At 42.0% G+C, this 16,116-nt stretch overlaps 1 protein-coding gene across 2 annotated transcripts in view; it reads left to right on the top strand.

Annotated features, from left to right (window-relative positions):
• LOC122084360 (transportin-1-like) overlaps positions 1-16,116 on the top strand; it is an 81,024-nt gene that overhangs the window by 51,617 nt on the left and 13,291 nt on the right. For both annotated transcript variants that reach the window (XM_042652546.1, XM_042652547.1), the window contains exons 19-20: positions 12,029-12,112; positions 15,595-15,702. In XM_042652546.1, coding sequence (XP_042508480.1) covers positions 12,029-12,112; positions 15,595-15,702 — 192 coding nt within the window. The remainder of the gene's footprint in view (positions 1-12,028; positions 12,113-15,594; positions 15,703-16,116) is intronic.

Genomic DNA, 16,116 nt, shown 5'->3' with positions numbered 1-16,116 from the left:
CTTCTTCGGCGGAATGGGTGCCCGATCACCTTCGGACTTTCGTCTCTTGCCCTTGGAAGGTTTGTCATCACCTCTTGAGGTCCTTTTCCTCCCCGTCTTTGCTTCAGCTTGGAGGGTTTTTTTCTATCTGAATATACTTATCACACCGAGCCCTTAACTTAGCTAGGTTCTTCGGTGTATGCTTCGCCAAAGACCTTTTTAGCTCTTTATCTTTGACGCCTCCCAACAGGGCCGTGAACTCTTCTTTTGGGTCCAAACCTCTGATCGTGATCTTCTCCAGCTGGAAGCGCTTCGTGTAGCTTCGCAACGACTCTCCTTCATGTTGTTTGACGTTGGTCAGGTTAAATGTGGTCTTCTGAAGGGGTTGGCTATTGGAGAATCCCTTCACGAAGAAGTAACTCAAATCACTGAAGCTATGAATCGATTTCGTCGGCAGGCGGTTGTATCATAACCTTACCGCTCCTCTGAACGTTAAAGGCAAGGTGCGACACGTGATGTTTTTCGAGACTCGATGGAACTGCATCGCGACCTTGAAGCCTTCCAGATGATTGACGGGGTCCCCAGACCAGTTGTAGGTGTCATAATTGGGCAGACAAAAATCGACCGGGAGCGGGTCCCTCATGACCTCATCGGCTAGAGCCGTGTCATTAGTGAGGTCCGGCTCGCGAGTTCCTGTCTGGTTTTCTGCTACCTTCTGGATCTCGTCTTTTAGGTCTAGGATCATCTGCTTTAACCCTGAGTCCTCATGTCTCTGTCTGTCTCCTTGGTGTGGTTCCTCATGCCTGGCCCCGGTGGCGCGTCGCGTCCTTTCTTTGGGTGCGGGGCTTTCTCTCATTGCTCGGTTTCGAGGATTCCGGCCAGACCTTATCGATCCTGAACTACTCCGGTCCTCGTCTTGAGCTCGCTCTGGCTGGCCATGGGAGCCTTGCGGTGCTCCGCTGGTCTTCTGAGAGACTGCTTTGGAGACCTTTATTGTCTCAGCCATTCGGTCATACTTCTCCTGAAGGGCGTCGAACTGCTCCCTCGTCACATATTTCTGCACTCTAGGAGGGGTTGGAGGATTACTATCTCCGCGCACCGAATATCCGGCCGAGTGTTGGTCCCTCGCGGAACCTTCCCGATCATTGTTTCCCCGTTCTTCGCTGATTTCCATCGAGGGGGGAGCCCTCCTGAAGGTTCCCCCTCATCCATATTTATACTCGGTGCTGCTCTTATTTTCTTACGATTGTAGGTCTTCCCCACCATTACTCTGTCGTTTCCACAGATGGCGCCAACCTATTACTGTCGAAATCCGTGAGCAGACCCTGCACAAGCACAAAAGGCAGAGGCCCGGAGGTATCTCCGGGATTAGTCCTCCGGCGCCCAAGTTAGAGACTGGCAGAACAGTATTTTTATAGGAGTAATGGTGTGTGTGGGCGTACCTCCCCTTTCCTCCTTTTGGGTTCCCTCTTATAGGGTTTCTAGGCCTAGGGTTTCGGTAGCCCCCCTCGGGTATCTTCTCCTCACGTGGTTTGAAACCTTGGGGCCTCTATCGGGTGGGCCCCACGTGTCCTTTCCTCGGATGCCACGTGTTTTCGCTTTATTGGGTGACTAATTCTGCCGTATCAGTATCCAAAAACAACAACAACAACAACAAAAAACTCAAGCTTGTCCATTGTCCCAACTTAATGGGGTTGGCTACATGGATCAAGACCAAACAAAGTCGGTAAAAACTGGGGTCTAAACAGAAAAGGTGGGTGAAAAAAAAATTTAATTGAAGAATTGCAAGATGAAACTGAAAGATGAAAGTAAGAGGCTAGAGGACAACCTAGCAAGACAGGAGCATCTCAGCTAGATGGGGTTGGTTATATGGATCCTTGCTCTCCAATAGGTTCGTTTCGTAGTCATACTTGGAACAAGACCCAAACTATGCATGCCATTCCTCACAACTTCTCCTATGGTCATTTTAGGCTTGCCCTTAGATATTTTAGCTCCCTTAGTCGAAATCATATCACTTCTTATTGGGGCATCCCAATGCCCCCGCTGAACATGACCATACCATCTCAACGACTTTCTCGAATCTTATCATTGATCAGTGCAATTACTAAATCAGCCCTGATACTTTTATTCCAGACTTCATCCTTCCTAGTTTTTTCGCACATCCATCTTAACATTCTCATCTCTGCTACACATAGCTTCACAATATGACACTTCTTAAGAGCCCAACATTCCTCCCCATACATCATAGCCAGTCATACAACAGTCCTATAGAATTTTCCTATAAGTTTTAATGGGATATGTTAGTCACACAATACTCCGGTTGCACCTCTCCACTTCATACATCACACTTTAATTCTCTGTGAAGCATCGTCCTCTATGTCACATTCTTTACTTATAATTGATCTCAAATATTTAAGATAGTCACTTTGCGGCATCTCTCTTTCCTCAATTTTTACCACATAATTATCTATCATGGTATGACTAAGGGCCCGTTTGATAACGTTTCAAGCAACTCGTTTCTGCCGTTTTTGGACAGAAACGGTAGAAACGGAACAAAAAGCGTTTGATAAAACTATTTCGCTTCACTTGTTTTCGGAAATAGAAATTGAAATTGAAATTTCTACCTATTTATGGTTCAAGAAACTACCCAGGCAACTTGTTTCGCCATTTCTGGAAACGACTCGTGGCATTCTTTCGTTGGTTACTATCGATTTTTAGAAACATGACTTATCAAACACCTTCAATTCCGTTTCTGTTTCTAGAAACGGAAATTTATGTTTCTGCTGTTTCTTGAAACAGAAACGGCAGAAACGTTATCAAATGGGCCCTAAAATTACACCTCATATACTTCGGCTTCATCCTACTAATCTTATAGCCTCTTGTTTCCAAGGTTGATCTACATAGCTCTAACTTATCGTCAATCCTTGCCTTTGTCTAATCCACTAAAATGATATCATCGACAAGAGCATACACCACGGGACTTCATCTTGAATGCTATTGGTTAGCTTATCCATGATCAATGCAAAAAGATACAGGCTTAAGGTTGATCCATGATGCAACCCAATCATAACTGAGAATTCCTTACCCATACCTCCCACAGATCTCACACTAGTCACCACACCCGCATACATATCTTTGATTGTATCTACATATTTGCTCGACACCCCTCTCTTTATTAGAACATACTAGATTAAGTCTCTAGGGACTTTATCATAGGATTTTTCCTTGTCGATAAAGACCATATGGAGATCCTTTTTGCTATCTATATCTTTCCATGAGCCTTCCCAATAAATAGATAGCTTCTGTCTACGTGACATAAAACCAAATTGGTTCACCGAGATATGAGTCTCTCTTCTCAAATGGGTTTTAATAACCTTCTCCCAAGGTTTCATTGTATGGTTCATTAGCTTTATGCTTCTATAGTTATTGCATTGGATATCACCTTTATTTTTGTAGATTGGGACTACAATGCTTCTTCTCCATTTATCGGGCATTTTTTTTGTGTCATAATCTTATTAAATAGACTGGTTAACTAATATTCCCCTCGAACTCCTATTGTTTTCCACACTTTAATTGGAATCTCATTTGGTCTTGGTGTCTTGCCTGCTTTCATCTTTCGTAATGCTTCTTTAACTTCTGTCACACTAACCTTTCGTACATATCTATGTTGTGAGGTATGTTGTGGAATAATGCAATCGTCCGGGTCATTTCTACTTAAACTATCTCCATTTAGTAGGCCGCAGATATACTCATCCAATCTTTTCACATTGTCCTCATCCCTTACCAACACTATTCCATCTTCACCTTTGAAACACCTCTACTCTTTCTCTCTCTCATCTTAGCTATCTAACAAATCATTTTCCCCCCTCTTTTTTGTTAAGATTGATATAGAGATCGTCATATTTCTTTTCCTTAGCCATCCTCATAGTCTTCCTAGCTTCATTTCATAATACCTCATTTTATCCTTTGTTTCCTTTCTTTTGCCATGTCTTAAAACATTCTTTCTTATTCTTAATAGTTGCTTGTACCCCATCATCGCACCACCAAGTTTCCCTAGGGGCTTGACGACTATCTTTTGCTTCCTCTAGCACATCTTTGGCAACCCTTTTATTCTTTTTCGCAAATGTCATATGTGTGGCGCACTGAACATATAGTTTCCGGAAGGCGTCTCTTGTGTGGAATGCACTTTCTTTTCGCTGTATGGGGGTGCGTAGGGAGCATATAGTGCTCTTGTTGTGTTTGATTGTACTGTCATTGATTTGAATTGACTGACTCAAGAACTTTCCCTTAGGCTGCATTCCTGGTGAGTAAGCCAAGTTCTTCCCTTGATGAAAGGACTCGGTGAATGTCTTTAAATGCTTTAACCCTTTTAATACAAGACATCATCTCGTTCCACATCGTATTTGTGTCTCCTACAAAGTTCCACTTACCTTGTTTGACCACATTAGCAGCAAATGTCCTTAAGTACTCCCCTTTTAGTCTCCACCACCTTATCTTAGGGTGCACCAGTTTTCTTCCTACGCTCTTGTGTATTGAGGCACCAATCCAGGACCACCAGTCTATGTTGGGTGGTTAGGCTCTCCCCAAGGATAACCTTACAGTCTTTGCACACCATTATGTCTGCTCTTTTAGTTAGGAAGAAGTTTATTTGGCCTGCATGATTCCCACTTTTATAAGTAATCAATTGTTTCTCTCTTTTCTTAAAGAAAGTGTTCACGATGGCCAAATCATACGCCACCGCGGAATCTAGAAGTAAGTCCCCTCATTCCTCTCCGTAACCCTGTAACCTCCATGGACATCCTCGTATCCTCTACGATCACTCACAACATGTCCTTTCAGGTCACCTCCAATAATAATCGATTTATCATTATCCAACCTTGTATGAAACATTCATGTGTTCCCAAAATTGACGCTTACAACTTTCATACAATCCTACTTCGGGTGCATACACACAAACAATGTTGACAACCTCTTCCTCCAGCATCAGTTTGATGGACATAATCTTGTCACCCAGTCTTTTGACCTCTACTACATCATTCTTTAGATCCTTGTATACTATTATGTCCACTTCGCTTCTATTGCATTGATCTCCCTAATACCACAACTTGAAGTCATCCAACACCTTAGCTTTGTTACCCTTCCATCTTGTCTCTTGGATACATGCGATATTTATCCTACGTCTCATAACATTAACCAACTTTAGGCTCTTACCCGTTAAGGATCCAATGTTCTAAGTGGCTAATCTAATCATTCACTTCTGGGTTGAAATAGTAACCCTCACTTGCCCTTGTCTATTTATCGCCGTATTCGGGCGTTGACATGGCTCATCGCTTACGAGGGACGCCCTAGCAAAAGGAGATGGGAAAAAATAAAATCAAAAGAATATAAATCATAAAACAAACAGATCCATGCTAAAGGTGATTGGCTAGGGGATTGTTGGAGACTTCAATGTGGTCAGATTCGATTGTGAAAAACTTGGGGGTGACCCCATTGACCTCCATTCTATTATGGCCTTCAATAATTGCCTCGAGGACATTGGCATGAATGACCTTCGTTGTTCTGGCGCCAATCTCACTTGATTTAATCGCCAAAGTGGTGCTAATCAGGTTGCTTGCAAGCTTGACAAAGCCCTTTCAGTGAAGCTTGGCTTGCTTATTTACCCTCCTCTCATGCCACTTTTGATCCTCCCAATATCTTTGACCACGTTCTATCTCTCTCCTTGTCTACCCTTCACCTCCTTCGGTTCCAAACCCTTCGAATTCTTGACATGTGGACCCTCCACCATGATTTCCTCGCCCTCGTCCTTGAAGCCTGGAACACCCTCATTCATGCCTTCTCCCCTCTCATCTCCTTCCCCAGGTAGCTCAGAAACATCAAAATTGCCCTCAAGCTCTAGAACCTTAGATGATTTAGCAACATCTCTGACAGAACTTCCTCCTGTAAGGTCAGACTTGCAGCTATCTAGGCAAGGCTCCAAGTTGATCTGCACAACCTGACCCTAGCCTAGGAAGAAAAGTCTCCCTGCTCTTTTCCCAAAAGGAGAGTTTCTCAAGCAGAATTCGCACATTAAGTGGTTGGAGCTCGGAGACTCCAATTCCGCTTTTATCCACCGATCCATCAATGGTCGGATCAATGCCAACTCCATCTCCCTTCTCACCTCCAGAGATGGATCCTCCCTCCACAATCCTGAAGACATCAAATATGAGGCCTCCTCTTCTCTGATCTGTTTAACCCTCTGTCCTCTTCTTCCCATTACCCCCTTCCTCCCTCTCTGATCAACAAATTCATCCTCGACGACCTCCTCCCCTCCCTCCAATCCATTCCCTCTGATGAGGAAATCGTCTTTTCTAACCTCTTCTGCAAGGCTAGTGAAGCTCCCTAGTGAAGCTCCTGGGCCAGATGGATTCAGCATGGGTTTCTTCACCTCTTGCTTGGGATATCATCAAGGTTGACCTCATCCGGGCTATCAAGAGCTTCTTTTTTTATCCCAGCCAAATCAATGGTGTACAACATACCTCCCTTTGTCTCATCCCCAAATCTAAAGGGTATTTTTCCATGCAGGACTTCAGACCCATTTTCCTTTGTAACTTGGTTTACAAATTCATTGCCAAAATCCTCTCTCCGCATCCAGAAGGTCATTGACTCCTTAGTGAGTCAAAATTAATCTGCCTTCATTTTCGGAAGGAGCATTGCTGATAACATCATCCTGTGTCATGAAATTGTCAGAGGCTTTGATTGCAAATCTTATGGTTCTGCGGCCCTCCTCAAAATTGACATTCATACAGCTTTTGACTCCGTCCGATGGGATTTCATATCTAAAGTCTTGCTCTAAATGTCCTTCCTCCTGATCTTTCTTCGCTGGATGCTTGCCTACATCTCCACTCCTTGGTTCTCTGTTCTTGTCAATGGCAACCCTGCTTGTTATTTCTCTTCCTTGTTGGGTATTCGTCAAGGCTACCCCCTCTCCCCCTTCCTCTTCTCCCTTGGCCTTGAAGTCCTATCCAGATCCATCCAATCCTCCACCGACCTCCACCTCATCTCTCCCATCCCCAAATGCAAACCTCTCTCCCCTATCCACCTTACTTTTGCAGACGACCTCTGATCTTTTCAAAAGCCAACCCCTTTTCCATCTCCTCCATCATGTGTTCTCTTTGCCTCTTTTTGAGTCTTTTGGATCTCCGTATCAATCTCCCCAAATCCCGTATCTTCACCTCTGGGATCTCTGATGCCTCGAAAGTCCGCCTCCTTGATATCATGGGCTTTTCTCCTGGCTCTCTTCTTGTCAAATATCTTGGCCTTCCTCTCATCCCAGCTAGGCTCTTTGCCCATTACTGCACCCCCATTCTCAACCTCTTACGGAAGATACTCTAGCTTTGGAAGAGTAAACTCCTCTCCTATGCAGGGCACCTTAAGCACTCTAGATCTGTGCTGCAATCTACCTCTATTGGTTTGGAATCTTTATTCTCCCCCACACCATCAAAGTTGTGGAGTCTCTCATTTGCTCTTTCCTCTGGAAAGGAACTGACTCTACTAAGTTTCTCCACCCCTCTAGTTGGAGTTCTGTCTCCTCCCCAAAGCTGAAGGCGGCCTTGGCCTTAAACGCATCAAAGATATGAACTTGGCTGGCATCCTCAAGCTGATCTGGAGGCTCTTCCAAGAAAAACAGCATATGGGTCTCTTGGGTCTACTCCCACCTCTTCAAGCTGAACTCCTCAATAATGGATGGCCCCTCATCGCTCTCCCCCTTCCTTGGCTGGCATCTAGGCCTCTCTCCCCACTCTTCCCCCGGGCTATAGTGGGAGTGAGGACTCCATCCTCTAGAACCCTTCTCCCTCTAGGATATTCAACTTCTCCTCTTCCTGGAACTATGTCGGACCAAAAGCCCCTCCTGCTCTTTGGCGCAAAGTCCCAAGCCAACAACTACCTTATCTCATTAGCAAAGCTAGAGTCAATGAGTAGACTCTGGTTCAAAGGCCACATTTCCTGCCATAGTTTCACGGCATGGCGGGTTATCACCAATTGCCTCTTTACGCACTCTTTCCTCATTTGTCGTAATATCTAGGTTTCTCCTGCTTGTTGTCTTTGCTGGAGAGGAACTGAGGATGCTGATCATCTTTTCTTCTCCTGTCCCTTCTCCTTCACCTTATGAAAGAAAGTCCTTTCTCGTTGTTGGCCCTCCAGTAGAAGAGTCCTACGTTTCAATAGGGAATGGATTTGGGTTGATATGACCTTCCACAGCTCCACCATTTGTGATATTACTGGTAAGCTTGCTTTTTGCCACCATCAACCATATTTGGATGGAGTTGAATCTTCGTGGATGGACGTCCAACTCTCACTCCTTTAACAAGATTTGGAATGCCATCTACTTCGACGTTAGCTCCAAGCTTGCTGCTCTTCCCCACCGTTCGGCTACTGACTCCCCAAGGAACATGCTTATTGTTGCTTCTTGGGGCCGCGCCCCTCTATCTTGTCCCCCTCCCCCCCTTGATGTTCTGTATCCCTAGCTGCTGCCCCCCTTTTTCAGTTGGGCTTGTTCCCTTGTTTGGCTTTATCAGCTTCTCCTCCCCCTTTTTTCACTTGTATATTCTTCCTTCTTGCTTTAATATATATTTATTCATCCAAAAAAAAAAAAGTGCCGGCTGCCGACCTGACGCACCACTGTAATAGATAAGTATATATATTAGAAAAACATATACAAAGGGTAGAAAAGGAAAGGACACTTAATGCATTAAAATACGCTTACAACGATTAAAATAGGGTGCATAGTCGAGCAAAGCTAGGTACAAAGTTGGTAAAGCAGTTCATAGAACTACACAAAGAATGATTAAAGTAAAAAGATATTGTTTCTTTGAGCTTCGAATCTCAGCTTGGCGACTAGGAGTTTGATGTGTGGAGAAACGTTGGGTAGGGTTTGGGGGACTCTACCTGCAATTTTCTGGATTGCCCCTCTTCTTTGATTTGGGCTTCTAGTTCCAGTCAATTAGCCCATGTGGGGTTTTGAGTGTTGCCCAATTGGGATTGAGATGTAACCCTTAATGGGCCTTTGTTTTGGTGCCCTTTATTGAGATTTTGTATCCCTTATTGGGTTTGTAACTTCCCCTTTGGGATTATATTTTCCCTCCCCCTTCTTTTAATGCATTTACTATTCACCAAAAAAAAAAGAAAAAAAGAAGATGAACAGATAGCAAATAACTCAAGTTAGCATCTATATGAGCAGGTGGTACAACATTACATTAAGAAAATGCTATCAAGGATTAAGCAAGACGAACAGAGCAGAGATATATAAGGACAGGATACAAGCTACCAGTATATAAGTAAATAAACAACTACTGCGAAATAACAAAGAGAGTATAAGAAATGTCCCTTACTACCAGAGGACTCCAACCTCTATTAGAACCTGGGAGTCCAGAGATACGACCAGCACCAATCAGTGCTAAGAAAGTCGGCTCAGTTTTGCGCAGCTCCAGCCAGGGATGTGCAGTAGCAGCGGGATAGGGACGAGGATAGGTATGTGGCTGTGGGTGGAAAGATGGTCTGTAGGTCTAGATGCTGTGTTGGGTTATGGGAAACATGGTGGGTTATGGGTGAGTCCAAATTCCAGCTGATTTCTCTATTTTACAGGTTGCCTCTCTTGGTAAGCCCTTGCCAAGAAGGAGAAGGGGATTTTGGTGATGCCAAGAAGGAGAAGGGGATTTCGGTGACAGTGGTGTGGGTGGGGCTGACGGGGTGGTTGGGCGGCAAGCACAGGGGTTAAGATAACTCTGGTAGAGGGAGACTTGGGAGGTGGAAGAAGAGATCTAGCCTCAAGGTAGGGAATCTTGGTTAGGGGGGAGAGAGAGAGAGAGAATAGGGGGCAGGGAAGGAATTAGGAGAGAGGGGAGGTCGTGATGGGGAAGGGCGAAAGGGGAATCTGGCAAGAGGGTGAATCGGAGGATATGAGAGAGATCTGGCCTCTGTGGCTGAGATTGAGAGCAGGGAGAGAATGTTGAGGGGCAGAGAAGGGATTGTTAGGGAGGGAAGATCGTGGTAAAAAAGGAAAAGATATAATCAGGCAAGGGAGCTTAAGCGAGCAAGAATGGAGGGGGAGATCGAGGACAGGGAGAGTAGATAGGGGGGAGTAGAGAGTGAATCGGGAGAGAAATTTCGTGATAGGGAAGGGTGTGAGGGGGAATCAGATGAGATATCTTGAGAAAGGAGGTCGAGAATAGGGGGGAGATCGAGAGCAGGGGGAAAGGCGAGAAGGGGAGATCGATCGTTGAGAGATACCTACCTGTTCTGGTATTAACCCTAACCGCCGCTACATGGGCTGGTGGTGATGTAGATAAGTCACTTGGGCTTATTTTATCGCAAATAAGCCTTAGGTTGTGTTATATATGTGTTGGGCCTTTGATCCCATGGGTTTTCTTTGAAATGGGTCACTTTAATGGGTCTAAAATATGGGTAGAAGGTTGAAAAACGGGATTTAATACATTAGTTTAGTTAGTTGCTATTTAATTCAATAAGGGCTCATTAGGGCATTGGTCGGTTGTAAAGTCCTATATGGACTATTAGTTAGTTCTACTCCATGTTGGAGTCATAAAATCAAGTCCAAGTCCTATTCCTATTTTGAATTCCTAGTTGTAGTAGGAGTGTCTAGTCCTATTGGGAAACTAGCTCCTAGTTGTAGTAGGAGTGTCTAGTCCTATTGGGAAACTAGCTCCTAAGTAGTTTGATTGCTATTCTGCCGTCTATAAATAGAGGAGCCTATGTACTCATAATTGGAGATTTGAATGAATGAATTATTGAGTGATTACTCTTTAGCTAAAAAAACTGTTATTGAGAGGTGAGATGCCTAAACCTTTGAGGGGTGTGATACCCAAAACCTGAGGGGTGAGATACCCATTCCTTTATTCTCTTTCACCCTTCTCAACCCTCCATCGATTCTTCTTTTTCTATTTTTATTTTCTATTTATTGTTATTAGAAGTTCAGACCTGTTAAAGCATACAAAATCAGAATCAGCCAGCCAAAGAGTTCTTGTTCTTGAAGCCAATCGACCCTCATTGCTGTCCAAGTTTGAGATCTGATCTACAGATCCTTTGGAGGACTGGTTCTATACTCTAAGAAGATCAATCGATTCTCTCTTGAAGGTTATCTGAAGAAGACAAGTTGATGTTCCTGCAGAATTCTTCACATTCTCTCTCTTAGGTCTGAAAATCAAGAAAGTGCGTAACTCCATAACCAGCCGTCGGAAGCCCTTCATATTTGGGGGTTTTTGTGCCTTCCCTAGGGACTATCTACACCCAAGTATAGCTCAATCGGACTCCCACAGACCTGGCCGCACCTTTCTCTCTCCAGCTCTATAACAGGTCTTTCTCTCTCTTATCAGGTTAGGTTTTGGGTTGGTTTTGCTCCTATATAGGTATTGTATCCTTGGGGATTTATTTGATGGTATTATTTCTTTGTTTCTTACTCCTATTTGTATTGTTTGGGGTTATAAACTGCGGAGTTAGTTACTTGTAATCTACTCCTGCATTAGGTGGTGGAGGTCAATTGCTGGCGGTGAGCCATTAGCAGTGAGATGTCAAACACGGTCTAAATCTTGACCAGTCTCTTTGGTTATATCCAAAAACAAAGATTCCAAAATAGTAGTTTTGGCAAGGTTTTATAACCTTGGCTATTGTGTAATCTACAATCTATCTATCTTAATAAGAATGAATATAAATATTAGGGGTGAAAAATTCTAGCATAGATGGATTTCTTATAATAGTGCCATGCTTTTATTGTCAAAGGAAGTGAATAGAAAAGAAAGAAAAAAATGTAATCCTATTTTAATCAAATGTGTGGGAGCACATAATTGAAGTACACTGGACTACTAGCCACAATTTGATTCTTCTGTCTTACAGCTACTTGTCTGTTCATTTTTTTTTTTTTTTTTTTTCCCTTTCAGTTATCTGTAGACTCTTGCTTGCTTCTTAGATGAACTTTACATTTACGGAGATTGATTTTACCCGATGAATGATTATCGTATTTTCTGTTTCAGGCATTTGATTATCGTATTTTCTGTTTCAGGCATTAGGTCCTGGATTTTCTCAATTTGCTGAACCTGTATTTCAGAGGTGCATAAACCTCATCCAGACCCAACAATTGGCTAAGGTTGCTGCTCATTTGATATTTTCATGATTTTGGTGTCATTTTCACCTTTCTTAATAGTTTATCATCACAACTGTATAATTGTTTTAGGATTTAAGCTTGTGCTTTGCATTGAATTATAATTTCCTTGACAATTTGGTAGTTTGTACTTATACTCACAATTATGTTTCCTTTACCTATCAAATGTCATTGTTGATCTATATCTATATATTCTTATTGGTTTAAACCTAAACGGTTTTTCTTGTTTAACAATTTTCTTAATCTTAGGTAAAAATCTGGACCTTATGATACTGTAATTAACTTTGCGAACTAAATCTTTGACCCTAGCTACATGAGATTTGTACTTCAAGCTTTGTGATTACTTGACTACCTGCTTAGAACTAGTCTGAGCTTCCTTTATGAGGTTTCATTTCTTTAAGTGCAAATCCTTCGTATGAATTGTCATGCTGGTTTTCTCAGCTGCTCGAACGTGTTATACCTGTAGGGAAGCTATATCATTTCATCGACTCTGTCTGAGCACATTGTGATGGTTATCCTATTTGTAAAGTTCTATTACAGTTAGTTCCAACTATCAAAAAAATGGAACTGGAACCCAGATTGTTCCAGACAATACTGATTTAGATAGGTTTGATTTGGATGCTCCAAACATAGGATGTTTATGAGAAATATATATATATATATATATATAGAGGGGTAGTCTTATCCAACGCTAATCCTAAAACCACTGTTAGCACCAGGAATGATGATGTCTTGAGCATTAATTTATTACTAAAATTTCACATAATTCCAGTTAGTTCTTCATAATTCTTAGATAGTGTTATTTTAGTCGCAGCAGGGAGTTTTGGGTCTGGCAGACTGTCTGTTCTACCATTACTTTGAATTAGTGAAGAGGGTTTTGAGTGGCTGGTTTTGGGGATGCATGGACTATAATTTTGAAAATGGAACTCCCAGTTTTATGAAGGTGCTTCTATAGTTTTGACCGTAGGGCAGAGGAGTTGCATGAAAGGCAAGGATTGACATATTGATGTCGACACCAGTTTTGCCCAAGCCTGAAACTGAGATATGGGTCAAATGGTTGAAACCTGGTATTTTCTGCGCAAAACTCGACATGTATGGGCTGGTCCAAACTGGTCGTAACTAGCCGAAAGTGGTTAAAATTGGTCAAAACTTGGTATTTTTTCAGTCAAATCTGGTCGAAACTACCGGAATGTGCGAAATATGGTTGAAACTGGTTGAAACCAGGTACAAAGTCGATTCGAACCTCCCATCTCGTCTCGGGCTGGCTCGATACCTCAAATTTCGGTCGAAACTTAAATTTGACCGAATTCTTGAACCATAATAAAAGGAAGGTGGGAGTTAAAGGGCTCACCCAAGCAAGTATGAGGGGCTTCTTTGATTTCAGATAATGTTGTTAATTGCCCCTTTTCTGGTCTTGCGCTGACCCCACCCGTTCTAGTGTTGATTGGATATATATTTGGGTTTGCTGGACTGTGACTGATATTTTCCAATTTAGTACAGAAAGCATTAGTAAAGGAGGCGAAGATAAATGACATATTAATACTTCGTGAGAGAATTTGATAAATGTTTCCAGTTGTCCATATTTAAATTCATCTAATACAAATGGAAATTATAAGGAGGCGAAGATGACTCTTGGATTTGGTGGGGGATTTCAAATGGAAAATGTAAAAGTGTGTAGGAGTGGCTCCCTGGGGAAAGATTCTGGGCTGATCGGTGTCTACCTAGAGTGGAGGCTTTTAAATTGCGGATAGCCTTGTTGAGAATGTTGAACATTTACATGCTAATTCTAATTATTAGCTATTATTTATTTGACATGTAGGAGAAAGAGACTGCAAAGTCACTTGCTTTACATGTTGTTTTAGTGCCAATTAAATTGGGTAACCCCAATGGGTACCTATTGGGTATCAGTTGTTTGGTTACTACTAGGGAAGGGTATGGTCTTAAATAACTTACAACTAGGGAAAGTTAAGGTCTAAAATCTTAAAATGTTTGTCACACTACCTGTTTAAAGGAGTTATTAAATTGAGTAAGATCAATTTAGTGATTGAAGTGTTGACTTTAAATTCTAAATTGTTGTTTCCTGTTATACTTTAATCTTCTGATCCATCAACCTTTATATGTCAATATTACTACCAACAAATCATTGATGATCAATAGATGCTACCGTTTCTGTTGTTCTGAACATGAGATAATGGTAAATTATGGCTCTTAGACTTGTTCATGGGCCACTTCTTTTAAGATGGAACTGTGACGCATCTATAGTCGTGTACTTGACTACTATCTTTGAGGTTCCAGAACTAAGGATATTTCCTTGGATCCAAACCTGATTGGAGCTGGAAACATACTGGGCATTCTTGGACTCGCCTCTGATTTGGCCTTGGTACTCTACATGGAAGCAATTTTTTTTCCACTAGTAACCTAAGTGGTTATGGTATACTGATGTACTTTGACTTGTGACCTTGTGGTTTTGTAATGATCATCAGCCGTTTGTCCCATGTGCATTCTTGGGCTAAAACTTATTTGGCATTCCTACTTGGTAAGTCTGTTGACCGGTAACCTGCTTCACATTAGTACAGGATAAATTTCTGACCCTGCAGCCCGAGGCCATTCTTTAAAGAATTTTATGTCAAGATATTATGAACTTAGCAACACATCAATTGGAGTCAAATTTAAGCAAGAGAGTTTGCAAAATGCGTAGTGGGTGATGTAAGACTAATTACAAAGGTTAATCAGTCCCAGTAAAGCTCTCAGTAGGTCCCAAGCAGAAAACAAATAGTAGTTTTCAGATGTGAACAGAAACACAAGTAAGAATTCAAACAGAGACTAGGCCAGATTTAGGGAAACCTGTAACTTGCAAACCAAAGCTCAGATGAGCTTGTGTATTTGGATTGAAGGAAGAGTCTATTGGGGGCAACAAAACCTCAAAATTTCTTCAGTTCTGCCAGCTGGTTGGGAGATCTGAAACTTTTGGATTTTAGGTCTCGAAAAAGGAAACTTCAGATGAGCTTGCCATAGGTGGTGGGGTGGGTTCTGGATTGCCCTAGGGAAGGGGCAGGTTAGTGCCCTTTCCCATTTGAGGTGGGTACTTTTGTTTGGGTGGTCGCTTCTTTTTGCCTTGCTTGTTGAGTGGCCCTTTGGTTTGGGCCTTCGTATTTGTTTCATCTCAATTTTCCCTTTTTTGGCTTATATAATAAATTTCTTGTCATTTGCTAGAAAAAATAAAATAAATAGTATAAAATTTAAGTTGATTGAGGCCCTTGCTGTCCCTATCATACTGGTAACTTGCACTGTGGTTGCTGTTGGCTTTGTTAAATTTACTCAAAATATCATTACATCTTTGGATATATTTTTCTGGTTGTGCTACATAGGTTATCTTGCTTTAGAATGTTTACTTCCTAAATATGATAAATTGAGGGGTGATAAAATAATTATTTACTACTACCAATCTTATAATTGATTCTGTGCAGGTTGATCCCGTGTCAGCTGGTGTTCAATATGACAAGGAGTTCATTGTCTGCTCTTTGGACCTGCTCTCGGGACTTGCTGAGGGCCTTGGTAGTGGGATAGAAAGTTTGGTACTGCCTTCATTTTTTTTTTTTTTCTTTTGTTTTTTTTGATCTGGATTTTTCATATGCATCTGTTTGTTATTAACTTGTATCTTTCAGTGGTCATGCATACTGTTGTAAATAGCTTTGTGAACCTGGGGTTAATGTTGTTGAAGCTTTATTTTGCGCAGATTCTCCTTTTGTAGTTATATTTTAGTTTCTATTGTAATCTCTGATTTTTCCCTCTTAGAATTGTGTACTATGGAAGCTGATCCAATTTTCTGAGTTTTTTTTTTTTTTCATTGTTTGATTTCTTCAGTTGATGATGGTTAGGAAAGTTCTGGAAAGGAAACAATTTGGAAGTTTACTTTCTATAACTTTCTCATATATCTTCAAATTCTTCACTTCATTTTTTCCTTCTTTTTTTTTGGTGGGGGGGGGGGG

Source organism: Macadamia integrifolia, chromosome 7, assembly GCF_013358625.1.
Source record: "Macadamia integrifolia cultivar HAES 741 chromosome 7, SCU_Mint_v3, whole genome shotgun sequence".
NCBI classification, from domain to species: Eukaryota; Viridiplantae; Streptophyta; class Magnoliopsida; order Proteales; family Proteaceae; genus Macadamia; species Macadamia integrifolia.
This window is presented reverse-complemented; position numbering and strand designations above follow the sequence as displayed.